This window comes from Equus caballus, chromosome 2 (genome assembly GCF_041296265.1).
Source record: "Equus caballus isolate H_3958 breed thoroughbred chromosome 2, TB-T2T, whole genome shotgun sequence".
NCBI lineage: Eukaryota > Metazoa > Chordata > Mammalia > Perissodactyla > Equidae > Equus > Equus caballus.
Window position 1 is genome coordinate 13,696,665 of NC_091685.1, and position 23,092 is coordinate 13,719,756.

At 51.4% G+C, this 23,092-nt stretch overlaps 3 protein-coding genes across 27 annotated transcripts in view; 1 reads left to right on the plus strand and 2 right to left on the minus strand.

The window, feature by feature from the left end:
* The window catches only part of ARMH1 (armadillo like helical domain containing 1), a 49,788-nt gene extending 48,008 nt beyond the window's left edge, over positions 1–1,780 (minus strand). For 2 of the 12 annotated variants that reach the window (XM_070260095.1, XM_023631369.2), the window contains exon 1: positions 877–1,048. The gene's annotated coding sequence lies outside the window, so the exon portion shown is untranslated. Of the gene's footprint in view, positions 1–716; positions 1,260–1,443 lie in introns of those variants that run through there. The other 10 variants (XM_070260098.1, XM_070260094.1, XM_070260096.1 and 7 more) reach the window with 7 other exon arrangements.
* The window catches only part of TMEM53 (transmembrane protein 53), a 69,069-nt gene extending 48,840 nt beyond the window's left edge, over positions 1–20,229 (plus strand). Inside the window, exons 1-4 of one of the 4 annotated variants that reach the window (XM_014737301.3) lie at positions 1,122–1,262; positions 13,136–13,257; positions 13,529–13,689; positions 18,645–20,229. In XM_014737301.3, coding sequence (XP_014592787.1) covers positions 18,681–19,298 — 618 coding nt within the window. In that variant the 5' untranslated portion in view covers positions 1,122–1,262; positions 13,136–13,257; positions 13,529–13,689; positions 18,645–18,680 and the 3' untranslated portion in view covers positions 19,299–20,229. Of the gene's footprint in view, positions 1–1,121; positions 1,263–13,135; positions 13,258–13,528; positions 13,690–18,644 lie in introns of those variants that run through there. The other 3 variants (XM_070260100.1, XM_005607110.4, XM_070260099.1) reach the window with 3 other exon arrangements.
* A 1,515-nt stretch (positions 20,230–21,744) lies between these two features.
* The window catches only part of RNF220 (ring finger protein 220), a 218,842-nt gene continuing 217,494 nt past the window's right edge, over positions 21,745–23,092 (minus strand). For all 11 annotated transcript variants that reach the window (XM_023631348.2, XM_023631355.2, XM_023631352.2 and 8 more), the window contains one exon: positions 21,745–22,743. In XM_023631348.2, coding sequence (XP_023487116.1) covers positions 22,672–22,743 — 72 coding nt within the window. In that variant the 3' untranslated portion in view covers positions 21,745–22,671. The remainder of the gene's footprint in view (positions 22,744–23,092) is intronic.

Here is a 23,092-nt window from a genome sequence, read left to right on the forward strand (position 1 = left end):
AAAGCCCTGCAATGACTCCCTACCATCCTCAGGATAAAGTCTAAGCTCTTATGCTCAATGGTATAAAGCGCATTGGAAAATTTTTACCATGAGTAAGATCTACCTATAAGTGCAAAGCTGAGCTTGGCATCAAAAGACCCTCTAGGATCTGGACCTAACTGTTCTTCAAGGCACTCTCACATTAGTATCTCCTCCGGGCAGAAGATGCTCAGAATTTCTGGCACTCACCCCTCAGTTTCCCCTCTTTGAGCTGCTGCAAGGAGTCCTTTTCCCTCCATATCTCCAAAAGTCTTTCAAGGCCCAGCTCAAGAACCATTCCCACTGTCATAAATGCCCCTTCAACACTTTCTGAGCTCCTAAAGTCCTTAGGGCCTACTCTTCTGTAGTATTTCTCTCGTACAGAATTAGAGTTAGTTCATGCTTGGTTTCTCTCTCTCTCTCCTTTTAAGACTCACGCAAGTCAGGACCAAAAGCTTAATCCTCACTAGAGCCCACTTCCGTAATAGGTGTTCGGTGAATATTTGTTAAATGCATGGATAAATGCAAGAAAACTACTCTCTAGCCCATTTGTGTCCGCCACGAACAGGGCATTCTCTAAAGCCCTCCCCTGAAGACAACACCCCCCCCCTCACCCCACCAGCCAGAATATGTCTCCACCCCCTGGGTGGAGGATGGGCCGGCACGCGCCCCGTTGGCCGTTTTGTACGGTTTTCTACCTCCAGCCCTCAGAGCTGTGGCTAGTAGAGGACGGCAAAGGAAGCTAGATGATTTAAGTCAAAGGTTCTCCCGTCCACCCCGTTGGAGAAGACACGGCTGAGGAGGGAGACCCTCCCATCCCCTGAGTATTGCAACTCTCCCGCAGACCCTCTTACCTACACAGGAGGGTGGGGACTCTTCCTGACTGGCATCCCGGCTGCCCAATACCCGATCCAGATCAAGAGAGTCAGCCAATGGCTGCTGGCCAGAGATAGAGCGGGGCGGGGCATGGTTGCTAGGGCCGAGCTAGTGGGGTGTCGAGAGAGGCTCCGAGAGAGACTCGGTGGTTGCTAGGGTGGAAGGTCACAGAGCGCGGCCCAGGGATTGGGCAGCGTGGGGGAGGTGGGCGGTGATTGGGCGGCGCCGAGGAGTAGCCCGGGTGAGGCGCGGGCGCGCGAGCGGGAGTTCCGGCGGGAGGCTCGTGCTCAGGGCCGGCGCCTTCACCATGGCCTCGGCTGAGCTGGACTACACCATCGAGATCCCGGATCAGCCCTGCCGGAGCCAGGGTATGGAACGCGGGCTGGGTCCAGTCGTGGGGAGGTGACCTAACGCGTCTCTGGGTCGCCAGCGCAGCTGTGGCCCCGCCCCTCGCGCGGCCCCGCCCCCTCCCAGGGTCCCTCAGGTCTCAGACATCGCCGGGCCTGCGAGTCCCGCCCCCTCGCAAGCCCCGCCCCCGCGGCCCCTTACCTGTCCGAGCCCCGCCCCTTCTTTGCTTCCTCTGGTCTGTGGGGGCCCTTTTTTCTGTCTTTTCAGTTGGAGTTCTCAGGCCCTTGTCCTCATTTCTTAAGGTTGCTGAGGGCAGGGGCCCTCCTGATTCCTTTGTTTGGGATCGGGCTTCCCACTTCCAGTGTCTCTTCGGCGCTTGTGGCTAGGGGTCCCACCCATTATTTTCCAGGCACTATTTTCCCGACGGTCCTTGCAGAAGCTTGGGACTCAGAACCCTTACCCCTCCCTCCTCTCCGCTCTCCTTGGCAGTAGTTAACAGAGCAATCTCTGCCATCAGGTAGAAGTCGGTTCAAATCCTGACCCCTCCCTTTGGTAGCTGAATGACCTTTGGCAAGCTACCCGCTCTGAACTTCAGTTTCCTCATTTGCAAAGCAAGGGTGACCTCCCTCACCGGGTTGTTGGTTGCACAACTGAGATTATTTGTGTAAAGGATCCAGCATAATGCCTGGCATGGAATGAGTTTAGTGATTAGCATTATTTTCCTCCCTACAGTCATATCATTAAAGAAAGGTGTGTGGGAGGCTCCACAAAATTATTAGCTTGTAGAGCAGGTCTGGGTCCTTGGCAGTATGAGTAGGATTGGGGGCTCAGAGAATGACAAGTTTGACCCCAATTGGAAATTATACTAGAGGAGGCTTGAAGTACCCCTCAGCCTGAGCGGCCTGTCTCGCCTGCGTTACTGTGGACGTCACCTTCTCGCCTCCGGTCTCTCCCTGCCAGCAGCTCAGCCTCTTCTGTTGCCACCACAGTGATCTTCCTAATGCACGGGTTTGATCTTATTACTGCTCTGTAAAACCCTTCAGTGGCTCCTTATTGTCCTCAGGATAAATCAAGTTCAGATTCTTTAGCATACAAAGTCCTTCATAATTTAGTGGCCCCTCTTATCTCTTTGGTCACTGTGTCCTTCCACTGTTCAATTTGAGTTTTATGTCCTGGCAACCCCAAACTGCTTGTGGTTTTCCACACTCTTCTTACTTCTCTGCCTTTGCTCCTGCTATTTCCTCTGTCTGGAATGCCCTTTCCTATCTGCTGCCCCACACGGCCCCCTTGCTTGTCCCGCTCATCATTTAACGTTGTTAGATGTTGCCTCTTCAGGAGAGCCTTCCCAGATTCCTCCCATAGCATCCTGTGGTCCTAGGTTGGGGTCTTGGAGGGGAGCGCAGTCTCTAGGCTCCCACAGAACAGATGGCTCTGGGCCAGCTGTATTTCCCTAGAGTGGTGGCTTAGGGCTCTTGGGTTTATAGATATAAAAGTGCTTTTGAAAAGTTTTGGCAGCTGCAGGCGAGGAAGCCAGTTGATATTATTGCCGTTGGTGAGCCTTCAGCTGCAAGGGGCTAGAGTGCCTTCTGCCTGGCCAGGAGGGCAGAAGTTCTTGCTCAGCCCGGTGGGCAGCCCTAGTGGTCTTGGTTTGCATTTCACCTCTACCTCCTCCTGGCTCCGTGGCTTTGCCATGTTACTGAACCTCCCTGAGCCTCAGATTCCTCCAGTGTAAAATGGGAATAACAGGAGTGCCCACCTCACGGGATTGGGAGGGTTAACAAGACAGTGACTGGATGTTTGTGCCTGGCGGGGAGCAGGTGCTCCGCTGGTGTATTTCCTCCCCTTGTGGCTTCCCTCCCTGCTTCAGGAGGCTGGGTCCTAGAATTAGAAGAAATCTCAGAGGGCCATTTTGTCTTGCATCCTTCTACTAGCGTGAGGGCATTCTGTTGCTCCCAGACCCTTCCCTGACAGGCTGCTTCCTCCCAAACATCCTGGCCTGTGGGAGGCAACTGGGATTGTTAGAAAGCACTTCCCTTTCTTCAGCCACAATAGGCCTTCCTGTCATTTCTGCTTTCAGTTCAGTGTTTGCCATGTCCTGGCCATGGCTTAGTTGCTGGTGCCTCAGAAGTGACTCACACACAGGCTGTCTGCAGGGAGCTGTGGTTTTGGGGAGAGGCGAGGGTTTATAAGCAGGTAGTTTCACGATGATGTGGTAACTGCAGGGCTAGAGGGTCGTGGTGGGTACAACACAGAGCAAGGTAATCTCGCTTCCTCTCTCTTCTAGTGGACAGCTTCGTGCCTTCCTCAAATTTCCCTTCTCCAAGAGAAAGACCTCCAGGGCCTTCAGCTGTCTCTCTTCTGGTGTGGTTCTGATAACCTCCTCTTTCTGATTGCTCCTCTGGACTGACTTTAGCTCATCATGCCTTTCCCTCTCAAAGTGCATATCCCAGAGCTGGACTGGAGGCTGTAGGACCCCTTCAGACGGAGGGAACAGCACTGCGATCCCCTGAATCCATTTGCTTCCCATCTGCAGAGAGCTCCCCTTCGGGCTGACTTGGCTTCACGGAGTGGCAGTCTTTGGGGGCCCCGGAAATTGTCTCTCTTTTGCATTTACTGTTTAATGGTAGAGAAGTGTGTAGGACTGTCATATTTGGTTTCTGGAATTGCTTTCCCCCATATTTGAACATCAAACCTCAAAGCTCAGCACTGCTATGAGTTGACGGAGAGGTGAGCAGCTGCTGCTGGCACGTCAGTTAGCTGGAAGGCAGCTGCAGATCTGGGGTCATTCAGAGCCCAGGCCGGGCAGCCCGGGAGCCTTCTGCTGAGCTTCCCGCCAGCCAGTGTCTGGCTGCCCATGTCTTGACCTGGCATCTCCCCCTACCCGCCTTCTCTTCTTAGACGGCTCTCATCTCATTTCCCTGGGCAAGCTTCTGTTCTCGGGGCTCCCCCAGCAGGGATCCCTATTGTTGCAGTGCCTTTGACAGTCATGCTCACTGTTGCTGGGGCCTGGCAAGGATGAGGTGCCAAGTGAGCTGAACGGAAGCTCTTGGCAGCACTGTGGGCCCCAGCCAGAGCTGCTCCAGCTGCACTGCCCCTCCTCCCAGAGAATGGTCAGCCAGGTCCCGCCCTATGGCCCCTCCCTGGCTCTCTGGCTGACCGCCAGGCCTTCTTAAAGGCACCATGTTGCTCTCATGTTCAGTAAACAGTTTTAGGAATAATTGATTCACAGAATTAATGGGGCTGGGACAAATGACTCGCTCTTAGAGTGCAAAGAAGGCCTTCCAGGGGTCACAGAGAGGGAAAGTGACAGATTTATTGTGGACCCTGGATTTATTGTGAGCCTGCTCATCTGCTAAGCACTGGCCTGGGTCAAAGAAATGTAGACATCGTCTTAACCCTCAGGAAGCTTTCCCTGCCACCAGTGAAGCAGTCTGGAGTGGCCTGGACCACTGTGGTGGGCCGCAGTGGTTGGGGTGGCTTCCTGGAGAAAAGTGCCCCAAGCTGGACCTGGAGCTTTGGGGGGGCTGTCAGGGAGACGGTGAGCAGCAGAGAGGGCAGAAGTAAGGGCCCTGGGGGGAACTGAGAGTGGCCTGAGGGAGCAGGGCCCAGGCTGGAGGCTGTGCTCTCAGGAGCTGTCACACGGGAGAGGCCTCAAAGGCCAGGTGAAGGGTGAGTTGGGACTAGATCCTCTTCTTGTCTCTGGAGACCCTGAAGGTGCTTTTTTTTTGTTTTTAAACAGGAATTTTGTTTCTTTTTGAATCGTGATCTCTTTTCTTTGGTGCGTTAATAAAACACCCCTCCTGATTTGTCTACTTTATACCAGGCGCTGTGCTGGGCCCTGCATTCAAGATACAGACCTGGTGGACCCTTCACAGGCCTCCTTTCTCTGAGGTCTCTGTTGCACTTACACTGTTGACCACGCCCTGCCCACATGCCAGGCCTGCCAGGAGCTCCTCTCATGATATTTTTAATTCTCATGACCACCTCGTGAAGCAGGGAGCACCGTTCTCCCGTTTTACTGAGGAGGAACAGAAGCTCGGGGACGTTGCCCCAGGATACCCCCAGATTTCAGCTTGGGAGCTTCACTCCTAAACTTGTGCATGCAGATCGCAGTTGCCATTAGGAAGTGCTGCCTGAATACAATCCCATTTCTAGAAAACAATTAAGGACATGCACAAAGAAAGAAGTGTCCATTAAAGTATTTTTATGACAGCAAAAAATTGGAAACAACATCATGTCCAATAATGGGAAATTGGTCACCATAAATTATGAAATATTCTATGGCCGCTCTGCAGGCACTAAAAAGAATGGTGTGGAAATATATAAACTGACAGGGAGAGATGTTCACAATATATTGCTGAATGGAAGAAAGCAGATTACAAAACAGTGTGATTCCAATTTTATTAGATATTCATTTTCTGTTTTTTCTACAGTGAGCATGCCTTCCTCGTGAAGTAACAATAATAACTTGGATTTATTGAACTCGTTCTTTGTGAGGGGACCATGTTAAGCTCTCTAGAGTCATTATCTTATTTAATCCTTTGTATTATTTTGCCGATTTCACAGATAAGGAAATCGAAGCTTAGAGAACTTGCTCAAGGTCTGTGTCAGAGGTATTAGTGGCAGAGGCAGAGATTTGAACCCTGATAATGGTTTTGTACAGTATGTCCTCTTAGAATCTATGCCTCTCTCCTAGGCTGTTATTTCAAAAAGTGAAAAAATAAAAGTAAGTTTAAGATAAAGTAATTTAGTTTAAATATAGGAACTATGAGACTCTAGAAAATATTTCTGGGGAGTTGAGGAAATTGAAGATCCTTTTATTCTTTGCATTTTAAAAAGAAAACAGGTTCTTTGTGTTTTTGTTTTTGTTTTTTTTGGTGAGGAAGGTTGGCCCTGAGCTAACTAACATCTGTTGCCAGTCTTCCTCTTTTTGCTTGAGGAATATTGTTGCTGAGCTAACATCTGTGCCAGTCTTCCTCTATTTAATATGTATTTGGGATGCCTCCACAGTGTGGCTTGAAGAGCAATGTGTAGGTCTGTGCCTGGGATCTGAACCTGCTAACCCCAGGCCACCGAAGCAGAACGTGCGAACTTAACCACTACGCCACCGGGCCGACCCCGGTTCTTTGTGTTTTGATTCTGACTTACAGATGAAAAGCACCTATTGTGGCATGGACCCTTATGCCTTGTCAGCCCTTTCCTTTGTCTTTTCTATAGGCCCCTGGGATATACACAATTGAATTTACGCTTTAGTTTTATGACTTGAACTGTTGTACAATATATGGTATCTGTAATTCTTATATTATTGGTCAGTGTTGTTTTGTTGAGAAATTCTAGAGGATAGGGACCCTGGGAGAGTAAATTCTTTTGTAGGGTACTCAAGAAGTGCCAGGGTTGAAAAGAATACTTCCATGGGGCTTCTGGGCGTCCATGACCTCTTTGACTTCTCAACGGCTTTTGACTCTGCTTTTTGACTCTCCCCCCCCTTTTTTTTTTTTTTAAAGATTTTGTTTTTCCCTTCTCTCCCCAAAGCCCGCTGGTACATAGTTGTGTATTTTAGTTGTGGGTCCTTCTAGTTGTGGCATGTGGGACGCCGCCTCAGCGTGGCCTGATGAGCAGTGCCATGGCCGGGCCCAGGATCCAAACCGGCAAAACCCTGGGCTGCCGAAGCGGAGCGCGTGAACTTAACCACTCAGCCATGGGGCTGGCCACTTCTCCCCTTTTTTTAAAATAACATTTTAACTCTCATTGCAAAAAGTGATACATATTGATTTTAAGAAATGGATAAAGCACGAAAAAGCAATTGCCTCTAATCCCAGAATTAATTGCTATTAATATTTGATGTATTTTTTCTGTGCATAAATATGTATATGTGTGTATATATATGTACACATACATATGCACATAGAAATATATATGTATTCTGTTGTACATAATGCTTTTCACCTAAAGTATTATTAATTTTTTAAATAATGACATTATTGATATAATTCACATACTATAAAATTCACCTTTAAAATGTACAATTTAGTGGTTTTTAATATATTCACAGAATTATGCCACCATCACTGCTATCTAATTCCAGAACATTTTCATCACCTCAAAAAGAAAACCCTGAACCCATTATTAGTAACTCCTCCTTCCCGCCTCCCTCTACTCCTGGCAGCCCCTCCTTGACTTTCTGTCCTATGGATTTGCCTGTTCTGGACATTTCCGATAAATGGAATCATGCGATATTTGGTCTTTTGTGGCTGGCTTCTTTCACTTAGCATATGTTTTCAAGGCTCGTCCATGTTGTAGCATGTGTCAGTACTTCATTCCTTCTTATGACCAAATGGTATTTCATTGTATGGATTTACCACATTGCATTTATCCATTTGCACATGATAGGCATTAGCATTGTTTCTGGTTTTTGGCTGTTATGAACAATGCTGCTCTGAACATTTGTGTACAGGTTTTTGTGTGGACATATATTTTCACTTCTCTTGAGTCCATACCTAGGACTGGAAGTGCTGGGTCATATGGTAACTCCATGTTTAATTTTTTGAGGAACTGTCAAACTGTTTCCCAAAGTGGCTGCACCTTTTTACAATCTCACCAGCAGTGTATAAGGGTTCTGATTTCTCCACATCCTCATCAACACGTGTTATTATCTGACTTTTTTGATTGCAGCCATCATAGCAGGTATAATGTGGGATCTCATTGTGGTTTTGATTTTTATTTTCCTGATGACTGTGATGGTGAACCCCTTTTCATGTGCTTATTAGCCACTGGTGTATCTTCTTTGGAGAAATATCTGTTCAAATCCTTCACCCATTTAAAAATTGGGTTATTTGTCGTTGTGTTGTTGAATCGTAAGAGTTTTTTTAATCTATTCTGGATACAAGCCCCTTATCAGATATATGATTTACAAATATTTTCTCCCATTCTGTGGGTTGTTTTTTTTTTACTTTTTTGATGGTGTCCTTTGAAGTACAAAAGTTTTTAATTTCGGTGAAATACTAATTTATCTATTTTTTTCTTTTATTCCTTGAATTTTGGTCATGTCTAAGAAACTGTTGCCTAATCAAAGGTCACAAAGATTTATTCCTATGTTTTCCTTTAAGAGTTTCATAGTTTCATCTCTTACATCCATGTCTATGATCTGCTTAATGTATTACTGAATATTTCCATATGATTGAACACTTTTCTATCATAGAAGTGGAATTACTACGTCAAAGATTGCATGTTTTTGAGGCTTTTGATACATGTCCCAAAGTTGTTGTGACTCTCTTCTCCCTGTCATTTCCCTCTCCCTTCCTCCCTGTCTCCCACTGCACTGGTTCAGGCCTTTGCCATCTCTTGCCTTCCATGTTGCAGTAGCCTCCTACCCGTTCTTAATGGACACTGTCAGTGCAGTGTGATAAACCTGGTGGCATGTGCTGTGACAGTACAGAGGAGGGGCATCTAACCCCGTCCAGTGATTTAGGGTAGGGGAGTGAGAAGAGGTTGGGGAGGGCATCAAGGGGGGCTTCCTGGACGTGACAGTGAGCTGACTCAGCAGGTGGAGTGGGCACTGGCAGAGCATAAACATGCAGCACCAGCATCCTGGGCCCAGGAGTGAGGAGTGTGTGTGAGGTCCTGGAGGTAGAGGGAGCGTGGCCTGGTGGTCCAGAGATGGACACTGGCTCTGCTGCTTTGGGGCTGCGTGTTCTTGGGGAAAGGGACTTACCCTCTCTGTGTTTTAGTTTTCTCATCTGTGAAATGGGGGCAATAGCTAACAACAGCAGCTAACTTTTAGGATTGTTGCAGGACCAAATGAGGGAGCGTATATTGAGGTTCTGGCTGGGTGGCCACTCCCTGAGGAGGAGGAGGGGGAGGAGGTCAGGGCTGCCTCTGTTGATGGACAGAGGCAGCTGTGCGTATAGATTTGGAGCCGAGGTGATAGAGAGCTGGTTAAGACTGAGGGCTTGGGTGTTGTTCCCCCGGGAGCCGGCTGGGATAGTGGTTATAAGCTGGTCTCTAGACCGCTTGGGTTTGGATTCCAGCTCTGCTACTTATTAGTTGTGTAACCTTGAGCAAGTTGTTTACTATCTCTGTGGCTTAGTTTCATCTGTAAAATGACAATAATAACAGTACCTTGTTCATAGGAATGCTGTGAAGATTAAATGAGTCATAGGTAAGGCGCTTAGAATAGTGCCTGACACTATTGTTTTTCTTCGTGATGGGAAAGAGGGGGAGGGTAGGAACTGGAAAGAGATGAGGAATTCAGAGAGGTCTGTGATGGTTTAGGAACGCAGTGGATCTGATTGCCTGCGCAGGGTCGTGTAAATACTGGAGTCTAAGTGGGAGACTGAGCCAGTGCCTGAGGGGCAGCAGCCTCCCTTGTGGGGGCTGTCAGCAGCGGGAGAGGAGAGGGCGATATGGCCAGTGGAATGAGCATAAAAGGAGCAGGGGCTTTTACAAGAGGGTAGAGGACTCATGATCCGGATGTGGCAATAAATAACAATAGCCATAGCAATTACTTTTATTACTCTGGAGAGGGCAGTGGGTAACAAGAAGAATGCCAGCTCTTTCTCCTTGGATCCATCCTTCACTTTGCAGCCACGTGTTCATTCATTCAGCACGTGTCTACTGAGTGCCTGAATGGGCCAGCTACAGTGCTGGGCACTGGGACGTGGCAATAAATGTGACAGACCCAGTTCCTGCCTTCACAGAGCCTGCTGGCTAAGGGGAGAGATGGATGTTAAACAGTGGTGAAAGTCACTAATCAATACAGATTGGATCATGCGACTCCCCCAGTTCCAGAATCTTCATTCTCTCTCCACTTCTATGGAATAAAATCCCGACTCCTAAGCGTGGCATGAAGGCCCTGCAGGATCGGGCCCGGTGCTGCTCTTGGCAGCTCTCCTGACCACTGCTGATCCCTCACCCAGGCCCCCACGACTGCCTTCTGTGCCCCAGACCAACTATATCATCTCCATAACCCCCTCCCTCTGCTCATGCCCTCTCTCTGCCTGGCATGCTCCTACTGGTCCTTCAAGGCCTGTGCAGCAAATGTGTCTTCCTTTGGGAGGCCTTTTCTGGTCACCATCGTGCTCTGAGCCGTGTTCCCAGAGCACTTTGGTCTTTTTTGGATTGTCCTACTTCATGTATAGAATCAGAAGTGGCAGCGTGGCTCCACTGGGAGGAGGTCATGACACAGGCTGAGTTAGGAATGGGCACTGGGAGGAATGTGTCAGGGGAGTGGGGGATGCCCACGGGTAGGAAGAGCACCTGTGGCTTAGGGGGCCACCTTGAGTGGCTGGCTGGAGCCGGGGGACCACTTCCCTCCTTTAGAAACATTATGTAAAGCTTGGGCTCTGGGACTTGGCAGTGTGTTCCGAGAGTTTCTTCATGGAGATGCACATCTGAGGATTCCTTCGTGAGTTGGTGAACCCAAGGGTGCCAGTAAAACCTGAGGTGGAGCAAAAGGGAGTTAAAAATCCCAGCTGTGGGAGGAGGGCAGGTCAGAGGCCCAGCAGAAGCTGGTGGAACTTTCCCTGACTCGGGTGCGCCGTCACTGCTGGCTGGGGCTGGCCTTAACTTCGGGCAGCCAAGGGCTGCCTTCTCTGTATTTGAGATACATCCCAAAGCCCTTTCCTGGTGTCTTGGTGGTGGCACATGGAGAAGACCCCACGGGCTGGGGGCAGGGAGCCTATCCCCAGGCAGCTGCACAGAGGTAAGGGAGCCTCCCTGGGGGAGGCCTCAGAAATCCAGCTGCTGGATCTCAGAGATCCAGGAGCAGGTCCAAAGGGTAGCTGTTGATCACTACCCATGAGGCTGCTGCAGCCTGAGCCTCACGGGTGGTCATCCCCAGCAAGGTTGAGCTGGAGCCCCAGTGAGGCCCGGATATGGCCCCTCCCCCAGAAAGGGAGAGAGCTGCCCTGGTGGAGGACAGGGGGCCACCAGGCTGAGAAATGTGGTGAGAATGTTAGGAGTGGCCTGAGTGAGAGCTGTGGGAGCGTCTCCCTCATCAGAGGCCGAGGCCCGCTTCGGGGCAGCCTGGGAGGACGGACGGGCATCAGCAAGTGACTGAGGTGCTGGCAGCTCCTGCTCCGGGCTGAGCTGCCGCCCAGCCCGGGATCCCCGTGGGTGCGGGCAGTTAATCTCCGAAGGCCAGAGTCGCCATTGCTGGAGAGCAGGAACATTGAACTTTTCAATCACATTAATTTCCACAGGAAATTGTTGTCTTCCTTTTGTCCAAAGGTTAGTGATTTATATTTACCATCCTCTTAACTAGCCTTCAAATTTACTGTTGCCAGGTCACCACCAGCATCCATAAATCTCAGGGTGGCAGCTGAGCATAGCCAAGTGTCTTGATCCTTGGAAGGGTACACCCCGGCCCTTTCGGGAGGGCAGATAACAGCAATAGACAGTCCCCCGCACAGAAGTGCCCCTGAGGGGGTGGGAACTCACTTGGCAGGGGACATGAGATGAGGTCTGACCGCCAAGGTTGCAGGGAGGCCTCTTTGAAAGAGCGTGAGGAGGCAGCTCGCTCTGCCTCCGCATATCACGCATATAATTCAGTGCGCATAAGCTCTGAAGTGGCTTAGTTAGGATGGGGAGCAGGGGCCAGATTCCAAGCTCTATACTTCCTGTGTGACCTGAGCCAAGTGACTTAACCAGTCTGTACCTCAGTTTCCTCATCTGTAATAATATTCCTCATAGCGTTGTTATGAGCGTTAAGCCTCGATACATGTCAGCTATTATTATTCTCTGGCAGGACAGGGTGGGTGGTTTGGTATGGGCCCTCAGAGTCAGTCTGCGCCACCTCCCCACATACACTGTCTCATCCATTTCTCCTTTTTAAAACCCTCTTCTGGGGCTGGCCCAGTGGCATGGTGGTGAAGTTCACACACTCTGCTTCAATGGCCCAGGGTTCGTGGGTTTGGATCCCAGGCACAGACTTACACACCTCAAGCCACACTGTGGCGGTGTCCCATATACAAAATAGAGGAAGATTGGCACAGATGTTAGCTCAGTGACAATCTTCCTCAAGCAAAAAGAGGAAGATCAGTAACAGATGTTAGCTCAGGGCCAATCTTCCTCATCAAAAAAAAAAAAAAAAAAAGAGAGAAGACCCTCTTCTTCCATCTTCTTATGGAATTAGAACAGGGGCTGGCAAACTTTTTCTGTAAAGGGCCAGTAAGTACATTAGGCTTTGTAAACCCTACAGTCTGTTTCAACTACTTAGCTCTGCTGTTTTAGCATGAAAGCAGCCATAGACAATAAGTAAATGAATGAGCGTGGCTTTGTTCCAATACAACTTTATTTGTGGACTCAAATTTAAATTTCATATAATTTTCATGTCACAAAAGATTCTTCTTCTTTTTTTTTTCCTTTTTCTCCCCAAAGCCCCCCCCCCCCCCCACCCCCAGTACATAGTTGTATATTCTTCGTTGTGGGTCCTTCTAGTTGTGGCATGTGGGACGCTGCCTCAGCGTGGTCTTAACCACTCGGCCACGGGGCCAGCCCCAAAGCCATTTTTATTTTTAGCTCGTGGGTCATACAAAACCAGACCATGGGCTGGGTTTGGCCGACGGCTTGTAGTATGCTGATCCCTTGATTAGAAGGTGAAGTTGTGTGGAGAAAGCACTCACTTTTCTCACCTGGGCTATGTCTTTGAATCACTAAAGAAAGGTGTCCTCATGTGGGTTTTTCCACTGACCCTCCTGAGAGGCCTAAAAGCCGCTTAAAGCAGGACAGAGGAAGGAGCCCCGTGGGAACCTGAGGCACACGGGCTGGCAGGATGCCCGGGCCTGGCACCGTGGTTCCCTGCCTGCAGCGAGTGGTGCTGGCTCTGGATTGGCCAGTCACCCCCACCCCGCGCCCCAGCTCTCGTGCTCACAGTCTCACCATGTCTGTGTTTCAGAGAACAGCCCCAACCGAGGTGGGAAGGAGGCGGGGACTCGACAGCCTCTGGTGATTCTCTTGGGCTGGGGTGGCTGCGCCGACAAGAACCTTGCCAAGTACAGCGCCATCTACCATGAAAGGGTGAGTACTGCAGGCATGTGGACACCCGGCATGCTGGGGCCCTGCCTCCTGTGGCCGCTCTGTGGGGAGCTCTGAGCCTGGGCTGCCCTCATCGCTGGGCTGCAGCGAAGGTTGACCACCAATGGGGCAGGCCTGGGAATGGCACCAAGAACAGCCTGTGAGGAAGACCCTGGGCTCTTTGGCAGGATTATTCCCCCTTTTTGCTGCCAGGTCTGTGGCCTGGTCTGTCTCCTTCAGCCCCCTGACCTGCCTTCCCCTCCTTCCTCCCCAGACCCCACAGTGGGCAGCACAGCCTGATGTGCTCCCAGCTGTGGAGTTGGCCCAGACGTCAAGTCTCTGTTGTCTGGATGCTGCCTGTCTGGGCAGCAGGAGCCTGGGCGGGGTGTGCTGGACATCGTCTGCACTCCCAGGACTTTCTCCTTTTCTGACCAGGTGAGTTGCTGTCTTAGGGTTGACCATGGCACCTCCACATTCCCAGCGTAGAAGGGCCTCTTGGAAAAGAGATTCAGGCTTGAGGTTTTCTTGCTTCTTCTCAGGCAGCACCAAGAGTTGGATGTAGTAAGTGGAGAGAGAACCTTAGGAGGGCCTGCTTATATTTTGGAAGCCCTTTTCATATCTTTGTCCTCTGGCCCAGCCCTGCTGTCCTCAGCCCAGACCTCCCAAAGCAGGAAGATACCAGTACAGACAGCCCCAGCCACCAACTGGAAGCCCTGGACTGAGGAGGAGTGGGAGTCTCCTGGGAGAAAGGCCAGCTGGTGCCCCACACCCCTGCCTCAGCCTCCCTCCACTGACCCATGACTGCACTGTGCCTGCGATGTGTGGTGGCCCTGGAATGGGAGAAAGGTTGGGGAAAAAATGTAGTTCTGAGCTTGAGGCCTCCCCACAACCAGCAAGCCTGGTCTTCTGGCATCGCCTTTTACAGATTGCCTTACTCTGCAAGTAGTTCCAGCTACTTCTGAATTCCAGTCACTGGCCTGTGTGTCTGGCTTCTCTGTTACACTAAAATCCTTGAAGGCAGGTGGAGGAATAGGAATAGGTGAGTGTGGCTACAGCAGAGAATGAAAGAAAGGGCAAGTGTCAAGAGATGAGGCTGGGGAGGGTCGTCAGGAGATTTAAGCAGGGGTGTGATCTTAGATTTGTGCTTCTGAAAGTCCCTCACCAGAGTAGGGGAAGGGTTGGAGGGGCCAGGACTAGAAGCAGAGAAGCGAGTTTATTGCAGTGCTCGGGACTTTGGGCCTGGTGATGCCGGGGGAGGGAAGTTGATGGATCAAGGAGCTTATTAGGAGGTAGAATGGTAGATTAATGAGAGATTGTGTGTGAGCATAGGGATAGAGAGAGGTCCAGGGTAATGACAAGTTTCTGGCTGTGGCAGATCCTGGGGGGTGGGGAGGAGGGTGTTCCTTTTTTTTTTCTTGTTTTTTTTTTTCCATTTTTTTTTGCTGAGGAAGATGAGCCCCGAGCTAACATCCATGCTAGTTTTCCTCTACTTTATATGTAGGTCACCACCACAGCATGGTGTAGGTCTGCACCCGGGATCCAAACCCACAAATCCAGGCTGCTGAAGGGGAGCATGCTGAACTTAATCACTGTGCCAGGGGGCCAGCCCTCGGGGGGATTTTCTTTGTTTTTGTGAGGAAGATTTGCCCTGGGCTAACATCCATTGCCAGTCTTCCTCTTTTTCTTTTTTTTTGCTTGAGGAAGATTAGCCCTGAGTTAACATCCATGACAGTCTTCCTCTACTTTGTATGTGGGATGTCTCCACAGCATGGCTGATGAGTAGAGTAGGTCCACACCCAGGATCTGAACCCACGAACCCTGGGCCGAAGCAGAGCATATGGAACTTTAACCACTTGGCCATGGGGCCGGCCCTGGGGGCGTGTTTTTTGAGACAAGGAACACTAGAAGAAAAGCCAGGCTTTGGGCTGGATGAGATTCCCCCAGGGAGTGTGTAGAGGGCAAAGAAAGGATGGCCTAGGAGAGAGCCCCGAGCAACCGAAACTTAAAGGAGTGGAAGATGAAGAGGGTCTTGTGTGGAAAGGAGGAGTAGCCAAAGATGGACAAGAAAACCCAGGAGAGCACGACAGAATCCACAGAGAGTCCTTGGGAAATGGGCCACTGGAGAGAGAGAGGAAAGGTGTTACTGGGGGAGAAGGCATGGGGAAGACGGTGATGGCATAGAGGGAGAAAGCGATCCCAGGGCGGGCAGAGGGGTTGAGGTGGCAGGGCTGGTCGGGGTTGTCTGTGAAAGGAAGTGGGGGTGCCTTTACCCTCTGGCTGGGAGGACAGGATGGGTGTGGAGAAAAAAATATTTCCAACCCAAAACTCCTAATACTTTATTATTTAAAAGAAAATAAAAATACCATATTCTACCACCTAGGGATTACCTCTATTTACACATTAGGTTCAGCTTTTTTTCCGTGTGCATCTGTTCTTTACCTGAATGAGGTCTGTTGAATATACCCTTTCGTATCCTGCTTTTTTTCAGATCATGATCTTCACCTTCCCGTCTTAACAAATTTTTGTCTCGTCTAGTTTCCAGTCCGTATTCAGATTCTCTAATAGTCCCCAAAGTGTCCTTTATAGCTGATTTGCCCAAACAAGGATCCCATCCAGGATCATCTGTTGCATCTAGTTATTTTGTTCCTTACGCATCTTTTAAATCTAGAGCAGTCCCTTTTTTCATGATGCTGACTTATGGAAGAGCCCACGCCACCAGGGATGATTTCTAGGAGTGGGAGATCCAAGTGCTGCTGGAAAGGAAGTGTGGTGGGGACTGAAAGGCCTCATGGGATTTGACCTTTGGGGAGAATGTGGGTGACCTTGGGAAAAGCAGTGTAGTCAATCAGATTGTAGTCAGTGGGAGTGGTGAGGTGGGGAGGGTGGGTGTCAAGGTTTGTCTAGGAAGGTGAGGAGAGGGTGGGATAGATTTAGAGGGGAGCACTGTATAAAGGCAGAGGCCTTTTTTTTTTTTTTAGGAAGATTAGCCCTGAGCTAACTACTGCCAATCCTCCTCTTTTGGCTGATGAAGATTGGCCCCGAGCTAACGCCTGTGCCCGTCTTCCTCGACTTTATATGTGGGATGCCACCACAGCATGGATTGATAAGCAGTGCGTAGGTCTGCACCTGGGATCTGAACCGGCAAAATCTGGGCTGCCAAAGCAGAGCTCGTGATCCTAACTGCTACACCACTGGGCTGGCCTCCTTCTTTTTTGTTTTTAAGAGATAGGTTTGAGCAGGGATCTGGAGAGAGGAAAAGACTGAAAATGCAGGGGAATGAGGTGAGGACTGATGGAGCAGACCCTTGTCCTGGGACCGAGTGTGTGCAGAGATGGAGGAGGTTGGCTTCAGGGGAGAGAGAAGAGATTGGGATCTGACATGCAGCGAGAACCAGGTCCTTGGTGCAGGGACTTCTAGTAGCATCTGACTGGGGAGGTGGCAGCAGAGATGCCAGGTACCTGGGAAACCTCCACAGGAGGCCCACTTCCATGGTCATAAGAAAGCTGTGTGTGTGTGCCTTTCACAGGGATGTGTAGGCCCTCAGAGATGCTCAGTTCACAGGAATTGCTGAGCTTATGTCTGTACCAACAGGTAGTTCTGTTTGTGAGTGCTCCTGGGGAGGAGTGTGTGTGTGTGTGTGCGTGCGCGTGCGCACGTGTGCGTACGTGCAAGCGCTCTTGAAGGCAGTGCTGCATGCAAGTGCGTACCCACCCAGTGGTATGTGTGCTTATGGGTGTGAATTGGCAGCTGTGCTTTTTTGTGCACTCAGAAGTGGTACAGTGGGTGCACCTTAGTGAGTGGTGGGCACCGTGGGTGTCTGCATCTATGGGATGTGAGGTGGACAGCTTTGTTTAGTCCCAGGAATTGTGTGTGTGGTGGTGATGTGGGAGTGTGTCTGCATTTGTGGGCAATGCTGTGTGTAGGTTGGGGGTGGGTGGAAAGACATTTCACATCCCACTGAGGAGTTACAGTGGAGCACACTGTGAAATTTCCCAGAGCTAAGGGGCCAGGTGGCATCCGTGACCCCCCTCTGCAGTCTCAGGAGGGGTGCTTGACCACGCCAGGGCCTTGGTTAGAGCCATGCCAGGAGGCGTTGGGTTAGGTGTCAGATTGGAGTCAGTGGGAGGGGACGAAGACAGGGGGCTAATGGGAGGGCTGACTCAGCTGACCACCCCTGTTTGGCTATTGGTCATTCAAGTACTGTGCCCATAGAATTTTCTCCTTGTTATTGCTCCTACCATCACTAATTACTGCTACTTAGTTGAGAGGTTACTTTGTCCCAAGTGCTGTTTTGTGCACTTAAAATAGATTTTTTTCATTTAATTTTTGCCATAACCCCATGGGATGGCTGTATCCCAATTTATAGATGGAGACACAGACTCAGAAAGATGAAGTAAATTGCGCTTCGTCCTTAGTATTAATAAGTGGTGGTACCAGGAATTGAACCTGTCTGACCCCAGACAGGGGGTCTTAATTGGGGTCAGACCTGTCTGACCCCAGAGCTGCCTAGCTCAGATTCCCCTGACCAAGGGCCATTTGTCTCTGGAACAGGTTCATGAGAGGGGATTAGGACTCAGGCGGGGTGACTTTGGCTGCCTTTTCTAACTGGCCTAGAAGGGGATCCGTCTGGACACTTTGAGGCGTACTTGACCCAGACATTGAGGGGTACAAAAGCCTAGAGAGAGTGTAGCTCATATTTTAGAATGTAGAAACAGCGTTTACGATATTTGGAATTTCATGGCGAGTGGGAGGAGTGATCCCAGACCTTGGAACCAGACAGGCTGCCAAGCCCCTGAGGCCAAGGAGTATATACGCTGCTCTCAGGGCCCTGTGGGAAGGTGGCAGTGGCCAGATTGACATGATGTGGGCCTGGCTCACGAGTGGCCTCTGGTGGTCAAGGCTGGGTCTGCAGGCTATGTCTTGGATGTTGGGTCTTATGGGGGTACCTCCTTGTGCTTGGGAGGAGGAGCAGAGTCACTGCAGCGTGGTGTAGCCAAGCAGGGAGGCCTTAAGTGTGCCAGAGTTGAGCAGCTGAGGGTGCAAGGTCGGGGATGGGAGGGAGACAGGGAGTGGACCAGAGTGAGGAGACTTCTTTTTGGTCAGCCCAGATGTCTCCAAAGCGTGCTCTGGGCTCCAGGCCTCACCTACCATCACAGGCTGAGGGGGCTTGGCCAGCATGAAGCGATTATTCCACAAGTGGGCTTGGAGTGTACCTTCCATTCTGGAAGGTACCTGTGTTTGTGAGTGGTGAGCTGCTGCCCAGGGCCTGGAGCACTGCTGGGCTTATGGGCCTGTAGAAGTTGGAGCTGCTGCACCCCTCTGACCTTGGCTTGTACCCATCACCCCCACCCCATCCCTGAGGACCAACCAGGCCTCTCTCCTCTCCCCAGGGCTGCATCGTGATCCGATACACAGCCCCATGGCACATGGTCTTCTTCTCCGAGTCCCTGGGCATCCCTTCGCTTCGTGTTTTGGCCCAGAAGCTACTTGAGGTACTCTTTGATTACGAGATTGAGAAGGAGCCCCTGCTCTTCCACGTCTTCAGCAACGCCGGTGCCATGCTGTACCGATATGTGCTGGAGCTCCTGCAGACCCATCGGCGCTTCTGCCACCTGCGTGTGGTAGGCACCATCTTTGACAGCGGTCCTGGTGATAGCAACCTGGTGGGGGCTCTGCGGGCCCTGGCAACCATTCTGGAGCACCGGCCTCCTGTGCTGCGCCTCCTGCTCCTGGTGGCCTTCGCCCTGGTAGCAGTCCTATTCCATGTCCTGCTTGCTCCACTCACTGCCCTCTTCCACACCCACTTCTATGACAGGCTCCTTGACACAGCCTCTGGCTGGCCTGAGCTCTACCTCTACTCGAGGGCGGATGAAGTGGTCCTGGCCAAGGACGTGGAACGCATGGTGGAGGCCCGCCTGGCACAACAGGTCCTGGTGCGCTCTGTGGACTTTGTGTCATCAGCACATGTCAGCCACCTCCGCGACTACCCTACTTACTACACGAACCTCTGTGTCAATTTCATGCGCAGCTGTGTCCACTGCTGAGGTCCTTGCCCCACCCACTTCACCTCTGCTCCAGAAATAAAATGCCTGACACTTCCTCACGACCCACATCCATGGGTGGGATCCTCTTCTGATTCAACTCCCTACGGCCTTCTAGGACTTTGTAGTCCCACAAATAGAGAATTTCTATGGGCTTCTGTCCCAGGGGACTGTGGTGGTCCTCTTATTCCAGGATCCTAGCGGGTAGGAGTGCCTGGGCACATTTCTTTGGGAACCTTGCAGTGGTTGTGTTTGGACAAATGCAACAGGCTGCTGACTCCTGTGGCATTTAGGCTGTAAAGGGTTAACAAAGGGCGGGCGGCAGGGGGGAGTTTGAGAATGAGCCCCAGGATGGATCTTTGATTCCTTGCATGGAAGGTGAGCTTTGTGGGGAGGTGCCAGAGGGTAGAGTCAGGCTGGGGCAGGGGCTGTGATCTCTGCTCCAAGGCCCTGGAAGGGCAAAGCCGCACGGCATGGAGCACCATCCCCACAGATCACACTGCAATGGGTAGTTCACTCAAGAGAGGCATCTCTGACCTCACTGCCAGGGAGTCTGAGGTAGAAGCCAGATGGGGAGCTGAGGATGCATAGGGTGGAGGGCCTGCCCTGGTCCATCACACTTTGTCAGGAAGCCACTGGATCTAAGAAAGTTGCAACATGTGCAGTGATGGGCAGCTGGAGTGGGGAGCAGGAAGACAGCAGTGCCATATGGGAGCTGGGACAGGCTAAGTCAGGAGCCCTACAGGCCTGAACCAGGGCAAGGGCATTTGGCTGAAACAACAAACTCCTTCATCTCCTTGAAGGAGACCCACTTGGATCCTCTCCAGGCAGGAGAGGTGGCTTTAGTCTTAAGAGTTCTGTGTCATCTGTCATTCTACAAGTCACTGCTACACTATGTTGGCACATAGGTATTCAATAAATATTTGTTGATTGAGTGAGCATACTGTGGTGATCAGGGGACTTGGGAAGGCAGGGATGGGCTTTGAAAGTTTGACAGGCAGTGAAGGAGATGGCTGGCAAAGCTCTGGGTGGGAGCTGACTCCTGATATTTTCAGGGCTGATGGACCTGCCTCCAGAGGTGAGCTCTATCTTTGTTGCATCAGCCCTCTGGGACTTTGCACTGCTATTTGCAGCCCATTCCTGTGCTGTGTGGCTGCATTCCTAGTGATGGCCAACAGGTGGCAGTGCTGCCTGTGCCATGAGACAGAGCTCAAGGATCTCACAGCAGGGCAGGCTTCATGCCCTCACTCTGGGTTAATGTCCTCTGTGAAAGACCATATAGTCCCCAGGGTGGAGTAACCAGTCATCAAGGACCTACTGAGTCCAAGGCAGGGATAGGGGAGAGTCGAGACCTGAAAGGAGCCAGCCCAGTGGGCACTGGGCATTACCCACGTCTTTGCCAAACTCAGCAGTCACTGTGGCTGCTCCACCATGACAGGCCACGTACATTGCTCAGAATCCTGGGCCCCAGGATCCTTGTATTCAGGATATTTGGTGCCATCAAGCTTGGCATGGGCCTGTGAAGGGCCTTTGCAAGGGTGACGTCATCTGGGTGCAGAGGGAGGTAGGAGCTGCCAACTGGACCCGGTTCTCTAGTAGTCACTGGGCATCGCAGAGGAGATGGGTGTGTCTAAGGCAGGAGATTTGGGAAGGTAGTAGGTGGGCCTGGTGTGTAAGAATGTGTAAAGGGAAGGAGTTGGAAGTCATGGAGATACTCTGGGGTCAAATTTTAGCAGAATCTTGTTTTCTCAAAACAGCTTTCTGTGGTGGGCAAGGCCTCATGTGCAGCTTCAGGCACCTGCCCGAGCACTCAGGATGCTGATTACTGACTGGCTGTGGGCAGCCATAGGGATGATCTGACAAAGTGCCATGTCCAGTGCTAGCTGCCCAGCCTCAGTTCCCTGACTTGAAGGTCCAGCTTGGATAATAGGGTTTTCTACTGTTTCCATTTGTCCCAGGCAGAAGCTATACCCAGCTGTTGCTCAGTAGGATGGAGAACACAAAAGCCATGGGGGGCTTAAATGGTGGTTCCTTTTTTGGTCCCTCGTTCATTTCACATTTCAGGGGACTAAAAAGGGGTAGAGCTTTGGGGTTTATGTTTTCACTCAAGCTTATAGCTGCTCCTGCCCTAGATTGGGGGATAGAGCTTGCATCCCCTCTGTACCCCCAAGCTCTGACCTCTTCTGTGATTAATGAGCTGACGATTCTGCATCGATAAGGAATTAACCTGGAGCCCCTACCCATCAATAGTCAGGAGTCCAGGTCCTGAGCCCCACCCCCAACCCCAACGGAGTGCTCCAGGGCCCCTGAGCAGACCAACCCTGCATTGCTTTACACACCCACAGCCAAGTTCTTCCCCTGACACTGCTGCCAGGAATTAACCCCTTAACTGCCTCTGTCCACACCACCCCATCACCCACCCCTCCCTACACACATACACACAGGCAGCAGCTGTTTATATTGGTTTAATCCATGTCAAATGTAGTTTACAAAGGGAAAGGACAAGTACCTTTGTATAGAATATACAGACACAGCATCACACCATGGGGCCCACGGGAGGGGCGGGGGAGACAACACTTCTCCCTGGGAACAGCAGCTCTAATCCCAGGAAAGGTTCTTGGCAGAAGGCTGGGCAACCAGGAGCACCCTCACCCAGCCCCGATCTCAGACCCTGCGACAGCTCGGTTCCCATTTCCTGTGCCTCCCCCCTCCCCCAACTCCTTATAAAGAGCCCCAGGAGCTAAGACTAAGGAGAGGATCATGTCCCTTGGGGCATGTGCCCCATGTCTGGGAGAAGAAATATACACCACTGAACACCGAGCACATGGGAGAGGGAAGGGACACCATGGGAGAGGGCGAGGCAGGCACCCCAAGAGGTGGATGGGCCGAGCTCCCAGCCAGCCCTGAAGGAGGCCCTGCTTCCAGGTGTTCTTAAAAAAAAAGAAAATCATACAACCAAGGGGGAAGGTACGGGGTAGAGGGCAAGGAGTTGTCCCATTTATACACAACATTGTAAACATACACGGTCTATATTACATGTGCTTCAGTCTGGTGTTTGCATGTCTGTCTGTCCGTCCGTCTGTCAGTCTGGGGGCTGGATCTCAGGAGCCTTGCTGCTACTCCCCCCACCCCCACCTCCCTGCCCCACCATGGGAACAGAACCCGGAACAGGTATGGTCCCCAATCTTGGTGGGAGCCAGCAGGCAGGGCCTGGGCCTCAGCCTCCACTCTGGCTCCAGAGTCCTGTGTGTGCGCGCGCGTGTGTGCATGTATGTACACGGGGAACCTGTGTGCAAGTATGTACAAGGGGGAGGGTCACGTCACAGAGGCGGGGCAGGCAGGCTGCTGGAGGCCAGGCCTGCCTGGGGTGGCTAGCTCACAAGTAGATTCTCCGCAGGTCTCCGGGCGCTGTGATGGTGTTGCACTGAGGGCAGAGCTTCTTGGCACCCTGCAGGGAGAAGAGGGCGGGCTCTGGTTATACACACTGGGCTGCATGTTTGCTTGTGTGAGCACCTGGGCCTGCAGCCGTCTCCCTGCCCCAGCTGTGTGCTGGGACCTCGGTCCTGTCAGCCCAGGCTGGGGATGCATGGGCAGCCTCTGTGAGCAGGCAGGCATGCTCCTGTGTTGGGGGGACGCCAGGATCAAACCGCCCGGCTAGCCCCGCAGCGGGAGCCCCGGTAATGAGAACAAGGCTGGGTCCAGCTGTGGCTGCCGCGGCCCTAACGAGATTACATGCGGCCTTTGATCAGGACACAGAGCCCACGTCCGGGCCTTTTATTGCTGTCTCCGGGCGACAT